At 43.6% G+C, this 11,388-nt stretch overlaps 1 protein-coding gene across 2 annotated transcripts in view; it reads left to right on the top strand.

The window, feature by feature from the left end:
* Positions 1–830: 830 nt before the first annotated feature.
* TAMM41 (TAM41 mitochondrial translocator assembly and maintenance homolog) overlaps positions 831–11,388 on the top strand; it is a 30,814-nt gene continuing 20,256 nt past the window's right edge. Inside the window, exons 1-3 of one of the 2 annotated variants that reach the window (XM_072598465.1) lie at positions 831–1,108; positions 1,665–1,847; positions 6,466–6,558. In XM_072598465.1, the coding sequence (XP_072454566.1) occupies positions 983–1,108; positions 1,665–1,847; positions 6,466–6,558 (402 nt within the window). In that variant the 5' untranslated portion in view covers positions 831–982. The remainder of the gene's footprint in view (positions 1,109–1,664; positions 1,848–6,465; positions 6,559–11,388) is intronic. The other variant, XM_072598466.1, reaches the window with a different exon arrangement.

Below are 11,388 nucleotides of genomic sequence, written 5' to 3' on the forward strand. Positions count from 1 at the left end.
ACCACAGTTCTTGCCCACCCCAGTGTCTATTCTTTAATAAGTTAACAGGTTTGCCAAGTGCTTTACAAATTTGTAAATAATACTTATTTGTTGTTTTTAACTTTCAACACATTTAATTCATTTAATTTTATTTTAAAAATGGACTTCAATTAACTTAATTATTCTATATTCTGAAATAATTTAAATTATTAATTTATTATTGATGATGCAATTTAATTAAGTTAATGAACTAATTTTATTCTCACATCTACCTTGGAAGGTAGCTACTTTTACTTGTCCCCATTTTACAAAGGAGGAAACTCGGGCAGGGTGAAGTGAGTGACTTGTCCCGGATTTGAATTAATACATTTTTTTATTTATTGTTCATTATTTACAATAAATTTGACACCCGCCCTTGATGGCATTATTCACCCCTGTTTTACAAATGAAGACGATAAGGTCGGCAGAGGGTAAATTAGGTGAAACTCCTAATTAATGTTTGTGGTCAGGTTAGAATTTATAAAAGTCACTTATATCGTGTATTGTGATTATTTCATAATAGATTTGTTGTTGTTCAGTCCGACTCTTCCTTCTCCTATTCGGGGTTTTCTTGGCAGAGATCCTGGAGAGGTTTGCGATGTCCTTCTCCAGCTCATTTGACAGATGAGGAAACTGACGTAAAGAAGGTTTGGTTAGTGACGTGTCCCGGCCGGACTTGAAGTGAGGTCCTCCTGCCGCTAGGGCGGCGCTCTCTGCACTGAGAAGTGGAAGGGAAAGAGAGCGAGGATGAGATCAGCGCCGCGGGGCCGGCCACCGCGAGCCTCCGGCCGCCAGGGGGCGGGGCGGGGCGAGGACCGCCTCTCTTCTCGCCCGCCGCCCCCTCTCTTTCCCCGCCCCACTCCTGGCGGAGGAAGCCAGCGCCGCGCCTGCGCAGCGGCCCCTCCTTCCTCCGCCCGTTCGGCCAGTGGCGGCCGCGGCTCCGGCCGCCAGCCTGTCCCATGTCATGTCGCTGCCGAACTTGGGGGTGACGTTCCGCCGGATCCTGGCGAGCTTCCCCGAGAACCTGAGCCTGGCCTTCGCCTATGGCTCCGGGGTGTACCGCCAGGCAGGGCCCAACGGCGGCCGCAAGGTGAGCGGGCTCGGCCTCCGCCCCCCTCCCGGCCCGTGCCCCCATTGCTCCGAGAGGGACGAGCGAGGCCGGGGGTGCGGGGGGACCAGGCCGAGGCCCGGCCTCCGCGTGCGCCCGGAACGAGAAGGAAAGTCGGGGTACCCAGCCCCGCCCCTCGCCTCCCCCCCAGGGAGCGTCCCCTGTACTCGCGGGGTCCGAGGACTTCCTGCTAATGCACAGCTCCTCCTCCGGCCCTCACCGAGGTTGGGGGGAGCCACAGGGCCCCCCCATTGCAGTCAGCGGAGTGGGGGGGCCTTGCAGGGGCCCCGGGACACCAGGCAGGACTTGTCTTGGGTGTTCCGATCCGAGCTCCGAGTACCATCTTCCGACCTTGAAGGGAAACTAAGCCCGTCCAGGCCTGTGCGGGAGCCCGCAGCGGCCGTGACCCGTCCACGGCCACGCGGACCGTTAGCCCGTGTGGGGCGTGAGCTGGGTTAATACCCGACCTCCGCGTCCTGCCCGGCTCTTCCCGCCGGCGCTCCCGCCTAACGTGCCTCCCTTCTTCTTCCCCGCACAGAACGTCATGCTGGACTTCGTGTTCACCGTGGACGACCCCGTAACGTGGCATTCCAAGAATCTGCAGCAGAACCGCAGCCACTACTCTTTCCTGAGATTTTGTGGGCCCCGAATTATCGCGAAAGTGCAGAATAACTACGGGGCGGGCATCTACTACAACACCATGATAACCTGCGCCGGGAAGGTGAGTGACTGGCCCCTTTCTGACGGGGCATCGGGCATCTTTGGCATCAGCATGGCTACTTATTGGAAACTTGATCAGTCGGATTTCCGGCCACATTCTGGAATTGATTGTACTGGCCAACTACAACTGGGGTTTGAGTAAGTGGAAACGTCGCCGGACAGAGAAGGAATAGGCCTCTAACTTTGTCATCCTGCCCTACTGTAAGGGTTTCCTCACTTTAAAAAGTATTTGTTGAGATCATTGAAAAAATAAAAGTATCTGTCTTCAAGACGAATCTTTCTTCCTTCCTTCTTTACAGGTAAGATGGACACCACCCAGGGCCTTGTGGTTCACACAAAGCCAAGGGATGCCTGCCTGGGCCTTTGGTATGTCAATGGTCAATCCCTTTGTGAGCAGAGGCATCTTTGCTTTAGGATAGCTTGCATTGGACTAGAGGGGTAAATCCTAAAATAAGAGCATCTCAATCAGTGGCAACAAACTGGTGCAGAAATTTAGCATCAGAAAAGATCTTAGTGGCCCCAATCTAACCTTCTCTTATGTATTTATTTTTAAGCTCCTCATCTCTTAAAGATGAGAAAACTGAGGCACAGAAAGGGGGTGATTTGGCCAAGGTTGCATGGATAGCAAATACAGAAGCAGAATTCAAACCCAGGCCCTCTTTCCATCTAACTCTCTTCTCTCTGCTACATTGCTTTGATCCCTGCGTGATGTGTCCTGAATGCATATTACAAGTGTAAGGCTTGTGATTAGGACAAAGGAAACCATAGCATTGTCTTGCCAGGAAAGCCACTGTCCTGGGGGAGCAGGAAGAGGCCGGCCATGGCCAGCCAGGACACACTTAAGTCTTGAGGTTGGGACCCAGCCAATGCCAGACAGACCCAAGGCGTTCGGGAACTGTGGGAGCACAGGGTCCAAGGGTCAACAGGACAGTAGAATATCTTATCAATAATAGCTGACATTGATACAGCATGTTAAAATTTTCAAAACACTTTGAACTTTATCTCAGTTGAGCTTTACAATAACCCTGTAAGAAAGGTGCTACAAATATTCCCATTTTACAGATGGGGAAAATGAAGTGCAGAATCAGAAAGGAGTGTTGAAGGAGGATATGAAGAAATAGATTGTTGAATGAGTGAAAAAACATTTTTTAAATGTTTACTGTGTACAAAAACAATGATGATAGAAATAGAAAAGCAAGACAGGCCTTGCCTTCAAGAAGCTAATGGGGGAGATAGCAGAGGTAGAGAGAGTTTGAGCTCCAAGTCAAGGCTCCTTCAGTTCTGGCACTCTACACTCAATTGCACTATTCGCATAGAACACACATCAGGGACTAAGAAGTCTTAAGATTGGGAGGTTAAGGCAGGAACCAGGAGGCCAAGAGCTCAGGCAGAGAGCCTGGTCTGTAGGGGGAGGACCTCAGGCAGGGAAGCTGGAGCTCTTAGGGGTCCTGGTATCAGGGGTGTATATAAGGTGACCTGTACTGAGCCACCTGTTGACTAGAGAAACTCACTGGGTATAAAGTTCTTTTTTCTTAGCCCTGTCAAGCAAGTTAAGTGTTATTATCTCCATTTTCACAAATGAGAGAACTAAGCCTGAAAAAGGGTAAATAATTTTTGTGTATCACTACACAGCTAAGCAGCCAACCTGGGACTGGAGGCCAGGGCTTTTGAGTCTAAATTCAGGGCTTTGTATATTCTCCAGGCCACCTTTGAAGGCAGGAATCCTAGCAGGGAAAGATGAAAGGTTTGGTAGTGAGTGAAAGGGCAGAAAGCAGAGTAGTCCGTGGTGTGCAAAAGCTTACACCTACTCTCTGTATGAGAAGCAGTTCGTAAGTGGGATTAAAGGTGAGTGACTACAGATGTAATCACATTCTGGAAGTCATTTCAGTGTAAAGAAATATTCTTGATATCTGGTGTTCTTATAATGTGCCATCAGAAGTGATTCCAAAAGTCCTCATTTTTAAGTCATTTTATGACAATTAAAATGTGTCTCTAGTGGTAGAATTCTAGGAGGATTGGGGATAATTTCAGTGCCCTTATTTTACAGATAAGAATAGATCTGTTCTTAGGGCTGTGCCCCAGGTTATACAGCTAGCTAATGGCAGAGATGCAGCCAACACCTAAATCTTGGGGCTGTCAATTTGAAGTTCTTCCCTCTGTATCACCAACTCATTGGAAGGTGGGAGGATTGGACTGGACACTCTAGGGTCCTCTCCAGCTCAAAGTCTGTGATCTGGAGGAGCAGTTTTGCATTTTCCAAATGGAGAGCTCGGGTTCCATTTGGAAAAACTAAGACTTTACTATTCCATGGAAGCAATAGACTCCAGTGGAAGGGCGTTGCACTCGGCCTCCGTGACCATGGACAAGCCCTTTCTTCTTCTGGGCCTCAGGTCCTCCTCATCACATGACCTCTTATACCCCTTGTAGCATTAGAACACCTTGTTCTAATGGGTGATGCTTACATAGGTTTCAGCCTCTGTAAAGCACTCTTCATACATGCATTGACCACAACATAGCAGTTGCTAAAAGTTATGTCTGATCACTCCTGTTTTCCAACTATTTCCAGTGATCCATTGCAGGAGCCTGTCATTCTCAGACTCCTTTAGCATTCCAGGATAGTAGCACAGAAGCCACTGAGTCACAGTAGATAAACCATGATGGATTCACAAGTGAGTATCTCCATCCTGAGAGCCTTTTAAACCCTTATAGAGTGCATTCCCCCTCCACTACATGGTGATTTCCAGCTCCAAGCAGATGCTGCTACAACTTGGCAAATTATCAACCCAACAAGGCCATTCCCTCCATTGCTCTTGGGATATATATACACTCTACCTGCCCTTCACAGGGCCTAAGATCTGCTTCTCCCGCCATTGCTTGATATTGACAAGGAGCTGGGCAGGTGAAGGGGCCTCAGCCTGGCCTCTGCTGGAGCTCACCCTGCTCTTTCTTGAACAGATTCTGGGCTTTAGTGACAAGAACACTGGATTTGGCTCAGCTCCTGCTACATCCACCTGTGTGACTTGGAGCAAGTTGTTTCTCTCCTGTGGGCCTCATTTTCTTCATCTGTCACATGAGCAGTTTTGATTTGATTAGCTATTCTTAGCCTTTTTTGTGTCATGGACCCCTTCTTGGTATCATGTTTTTAAATAGGATTACGTTGAAATATAGTTCATGGATCTCAGATTAAGAATGCCTAGTCTAGAATGATCTAAGGTCCCTTCCAGCTCTCAATCTTACAACACACATGTGCCAGTACCAGAATGGATAAAGAAGGAACCTATCAAGCTCCTGTGTGAGGAAACTCCCTCTACCAGAGCAAGCAAAGTCTCTTCTCTCTGTGACTTCTATATTTTCTACCTCCATACTAAACTAGAGCCATTCTTGGTTGGGATCTCCCCTAGCCCTCATCCAGTCACCCAGTCAGAGGAAGGGAAATCCACTCTCAGGTTTCTCCTGACTTCCCCTTTCAAAAACGTTTCTCCCTACTTACCTGTCCCCAGGCAGCTAGCCTCACTTATTGTCCAGGTCCACCTGAGGGGATTCAGTCTTTTGGTCATCACCTGACTCATTGTTGTTCACTTCCTTTAGGTCTCTTCCCAGGCATTCTTTACCCAGATGTACTTTCACCAGCTTATGTCCCATCCCAGCCCTTCCCTAGTGCAACTTTGGTTAATGTATTTCTGGATCTTCACAAACTAGTACCCGAAATTTCACGTTTACATTAGGCACTTATAATAATCACTTAGCTAGACTTCAAAGTACGTGAAACACTTTCCCCATAGCAACCTTGTCAGATGGTTTCTGCCTAAGCCAGCATTTGGGGAAAAGGGCCATTCACAGCTTATTTTTGTTTTGTTGATGATTTGTTTTCAGAACATATCTGCACAGGATGACTGTTTTTACAATTAATGTTACCTTAAGCTTATCTTTAATTTGGAAACCTTTTCAAATAATTTTACAGGCCCCAATAAGCACATCCATGCTTATATTCCTAGTACATATAATTATGGGTCAAAGAAAATAGATTTCCTAATCAAACATTTGTGTCTACTTTTTGGAGTTAGGAAGCCCAAAAAGAATGTTTTGGGGTATGAGGGTACGAGTGCAACAAGACAGCCTGGAAGTATTTGTGGCTGAAAACAGGATTATATAAATTAGAAAGAATTACAGCCAAGATTTATGCTCATTATCATTGAAATGAGATTGGCCATAATTGTCAAATGTTTTAGCACCAATAAAAGGGGAATTTTATTCATTAGAAAGGTATTTGAAAATTCTGCCAAATATCAGTGAAAGTTTTAATGTAGTGAAAATTATTATCTGTAATGTGGTGAACCAGCTTACCCTAAGAGTCCTGGTTTCTAGGTCCAGCTCTGTTACCTTAGGCAAGTCATTGAATCCACTGCTCTAAAAAGTCTGACAGAGCTGAGGTTAGACTAGGTCGCCCCTAGGTTCTAAGTAAAAACCAGCAAATCCTTCCTGGGGCTGGTCATTTCACTACTACCCCTTTGGCGTGGAGGTAACTATATGTGCAGTCAGGAGCTTGTCTGGACGAGCCATTTTGAGGGTTCCGGGAAACTAACAGGGATTCAATTCATGAGTATCTTTTTCTTCCACAGCTTATCAAATATGGGGTTATTAGCACTGAAACCCTAATTAATGATCTGCTTAATTGGAATACCTTATATGTTGCTGGACGCCTACAAAAGCCGGTGAGTAACTAAGCTCCTTTCTCCCGAAAATACCAATGATTGTAGAACTTAGAAATGAGTTCCAGGAGTCCAAGTGGCCCACCTCGCTTTGTCATTACATTTTCAGTACTCTGCTCTGTTTGTTTATTGAGAAAGGCAGGCTGTGTCATCAATTCAACAACCAATTCATGGAACATTTATTTAGCACTAACTATATGTCAAGGGTCAAACGAAGTGCAAATGAAAGATTTCCTCAGCTGTTAGAACTGAATTCATCTTTTTACAAAGAAGAAGATGATATCGTGCAAACAGAATCAGAAAAATAGCTGTCTCTGAATATGTGAGTCCCGCCCTCAGGTGGCCACCAATGGAGCTTCCGCTGGCTGGTGACCTCCGCCTCTGATAGTGAAAGGACTCTGAGAACAGGCTTGCTTGCAGTTCTTTGTGAGAGGAAGGAGACTGGCCTCAGCTGTTTGGGCTCAAATGATTTTGCTATTTCCCAGAGATTCTTGACTTTGGGCTTGTTGAATAGATAGGAAACTTGGTAGCTTTGGAAATGTAGAAGAAAAAAAGCATGTCTGGAAGCATCTGGTTGGACAAAATCAAATGTTTTGGAAAAGCAAGGTTTGAATTGGATTTTGTTGCTTAAAACACATTTTGCCCTTTGATTCTCATTTCAGAGATGGTTTATTTTTGCTTTTGCTTGCTTTTATTTGGTTTTGCTTTGGCAAGGGTTCTTTATACTAGCCTGAAATTTCTCAGCCTCCTGTCCTTTTTAGTCAGGAAAAAAATACATTAACAAATTTAGTTGTTCAAAAGAATGTGTTGAATCTTTTTATGAATCTATACTTCACTAATGTGAAGAATCATCACCTAATTTACCTGGTGTTTTTTTTAAGTTTGGGGGAATTATGGTTTTTTTCTGTAATGGGAAATTTTTTTTTTCTCCCAAATAACTTTTTTTTGACCCATTACTTCTGCTGAAATCAGTCATGATAAAAAAAGAAAGTTTTATTCACTTGTTCAAGTGCCAGATATTTCACAGAATCAAAATTTTGAGCTCTAAGAAGACTTTAGAAATTGGCTAGTCTAATTATCATTCTAAGATCCAGAGATATAAAGGGACATTCCCATCTGAGACTTTAGTCCAGTTAAATTCATTCATTCAACTGTGTATCTAAGGAGTTATATTTTCCTTCTTTTACCTGATACTATGTAGCTTTCATGACTTTTCTTAGTTAGGTGTAAAAGTCTCTCTAATAAATACAAAGAGCATCATTCCCAAGAGAGGTAAGAGGTGGAAAGTGAAGAGACCAGAGCTCTAGGTCTCAGTTCTGTCCTCGACAACAGTGGGACCATGACCACACTACTTCTTTCTTCTTTGAAATGAGAATATTGAGCAGATGATCTTTGAGATCCCCTCTAGTCCTGAAATTTTCCTTTAGTAAAGTTTTCGTCCTTCTCAATTGGAATCTTGAACAGTTTTGCTCGTGGTCTAAATGGAAAAATCCTGAGTAGTGAAGCTGTTTGCTTATTGGTTGAGGGCTGGAACATTCACTGGGGCTTGGGCTTTAGTGGTCTCGGTGGCTGAAGCACTGTTGCCCTTTTGAACTGAGCTCTTCATGTAACAAAGTTGAAGAGGAAACCACATGTGGCTTTTCCCTTTTCCTGTGTTCAGACATGCACACCTATCTCTTAGTTCACTTTTTTAAATAGCTCCGAATGGTCCTGTCCTCCCTCAAAGATGTTCTTTATGGCAATAGGGCTAGCATTCCCCAGGCAGTTCAGGTCAGGACATCTCTAATGAGATACAAATAGCTATTCACAAATCAGAGAACTCGGGTTTTTCCCAGGCTGCTTGGGCCGAGCCTCAGGAGGTCACTGGCTTTTCGCTCTGAACACCACACTGCAGTGTTAGTAAGCCAAGTTCCCATTTCACCTAACACTGAAAGACTAGATCAACACAAAGGCAGAGTCATCTAAATTTGGCTCTTTAAATATAGACACTTTTTCACAATCTTAACTTTTAAAAAAATTTATGATTACCCCTAATTCAAAAGAAAACTTACAGAACAAACTGATGTTTAATCAACAGTGTTGAACATCAGCCAAAAAAAACCTCTCCCGAAAAGTACCTTGTTTGGTTATTTAATGTTAACAAGCTGCATATCTCAGTATCATTGAGTTGTGGAAGAACCAGGCAAAAGAGAGGTCAAGAAAGGTATCGTGATGTAGTGGGAAATTAACAGGATTACAAATCAGAGGGTCTGAGTTCTAGTACCTTCTTACTCCTCACTAGTTGTGTGGCTTAGATCAAGTACTATATGAGTAGTATGAGGTAAAGTTTACAGGTTAGAATCCACCTTCAAGCACCTTCCAGCTCTAACTCTGTGAGCCTGACCCTGATTTGGAAACACAGGGTGTTATCCTGACATTTCCAACTGATTGATATGTCCTTAGGCAAATCGCATTTTGAGTCTATGACTTGGTCATGCTGTTTGTTAAATGCTTGCTTTTAAATCCTTCTAATTGCATAAGTATCTTTTAAGATTGTCTCATTGTGGCCTGGAGGTGACAGATTTTTTGCCAAGAAAACACAAGTTCTGGCAGGCCACACCAAGCTGGGAAAACTTCGAATATGAGCCTGGCAAAGAACTCTCTCTTGTGTCAAAGGCTCCGTCTAGTTAAAGTTCAGCGAAGTTTGTTGTTAGAAGGTCATCCTCCAGCCTAAATTGAATTTTTTCAGATACACTGACTCCTGTAGTTTGTTTACTAAGATGTTAAGAAGAGCTGTGATTTGAATCAGTAAAGGGAGTGTATCTGTGTCAGTGAAATCCCAGGTCCCCCAAATTTGAAATAATTACAGAAAAAACACAAGGAAAGGGCAAGGTAATATAGCAGTAACAACAGTAATAGCTCACATTTCTGCTGCATAAGGTTTATAAAGCCCTTCACAAACATCCTCACAACTTCAGGAGGTAGGTGCTGTTATTATCTTCATTTCATACTATGAGGAAACTGAGGCAGACAGAGATTAAGTTACTTGGCCAGGGTCACACTGTTGTTGTTTGAGGCAGGATTGGAACTCTGGACTTCTGACTCCAGATCCAGCATTTTATCCACTGCGACACCTAGCAGTAGTTTATAATTATAAGAGAATTTTTTTTCTTTGAAGAAAAATTCTGTATATTTTTATACTAAATTTTGTGTCTATGGCAAATTCAAATAAAAGTGAAGCCAGCTCCCCCTTCCTCCTTATTTATGTAGTCTTTTACTTTTAGACCCATTTTATATGAGATTGTAAGTCCTACCCTCCCCACCCTCAGTCCCTTCCATCCTTGGCTAGTGGTTTCTCTCTCCCTCAAAGACCTTTTGTCTCATTTAACTTTCTCTTTGATCATGTTGACATTAGGTTCTAGTTGACACTTGTCACAGCTTCCCCATTAAAAGTACAAACACTCCATCCTTGTGTAGTCCCTCCTAATTTCTCAAACATCTTAAACTATTTTTCTAAACTTCTTTGTTTGCATTTCAAAGTTTCTTTTATCAGAAAAGTTTAGAAGTATTATATTTTAAAGGTCCATATTGCCCTGTAGATTATCTTCACTTTTGAGTAAGTTATTCTTGGTCTACGTCTGTCTTTTGTCTTTTGGGATGTCTTATTCCAGGGTCACCACTCCTTTTTTAGCGTAGCTGCCAAATCTATGTGATCCTGAGTGACTCCTAAGTGCTTTAAGTCATTCTAGATGCTTGAAGTATTTCTTATTTGGCCTGGAAGCTCAGAATTTGGGCTATAACTTTCCTAGAAGTTTTGTTTTGTAGTTTCTTTTAAGTAGGTGATTAGGAGATTCTTTCTACTTCTGCTTGAACCTCCACTTTTGAGAGATCCTGGGTGGTTTTCTTTTATGATTTCTTGAACTAGAAATTAGACTTCTGGGTTCTTTTTTTGTTTTGTTTAGGTCATGGCTTTCAGGTAGTTCAGTGATTCTTAAATTGTCCCTCTATCTGTTTTCCATGTCCATCTTTGCTATGAGTTAGCATACGTTTTCTTCTTTTTCACCGGAGAAAAATTAAAATCATGCTCCTTAGCAGTATTGTTAGGATCTTGTCTGATGATAGGATTAATCTCCCATTGACCATGGGTAGGGAAATTTGACATCTGATCACAATCTTGGTTGTCTTAATTAATTTGTTCTTCTTTACTGTAGGAATGGTAGGGTCTAGCTTCAGAACGAAAGATTTTTTCAGAATAATTCATTCAGTAAACATTTATTAAGTGCCTTCTGTATGCCAGGTAAACACTGGGGACACAAAAAGAGGCAAAAGACAGTCCCTGCCTTCAAGCTTACAATCCAGCAGGGGAGACCACATGCAAATAAATTTATCCAGAGCAAGCTCTACACCAGATCAAAAGGAGATAATTAACAGAGGGAGAGGGCTGGAGTTAAGAGGGATTGGGGAAGGCTTCCTGGGGAAGGTGGGATTCTAGTTGGGACAGAAAGGAAGCCAGGGAGGTCAGTAGTGGTAGTGGAGGAGGGAGAGTATCCCAGGCTTGGGGGGGTCAGCCAGAGAAAATGCCTGGAGCCAGGAGATGGGAGTGTGGCTTTATGGAATGGCCAAGAGGCTGATGTCACTAAACAGAGGAGTACATTGGGGGAATATGAGGCAGCTGGGTTATAGAGGGCTTTGAATACCAAACAAAGCATTTTATATTTGCACCTGCAAACAGTCGAGAGCCACTGGAGTTTATTGAGTGGGGGGTGACATGGTGAGACCAGCATTTTGGTGGTTGAATGGAGAATGGACTGGAGTGAGTAGACTTGAGGCAGGCAGACCTCCCAGCAGACATTG

This window comes from Notamacropus eugenii, chromosome 3 (assembly GCF_028372415.1).
Source record: "Notamacropus eugenii isolate mMacEug1 chromosome 3, mMacEug1.pri_v2, whole genome shotgun sequence".
Classification (NCBI taxonomy): domain Eukaryota; kingdom Metazoa; phylum Chordata; class Mammalia; order Diprotodontia; family Macropodidae; genus Notamacropus; species Notamacropus eugenii.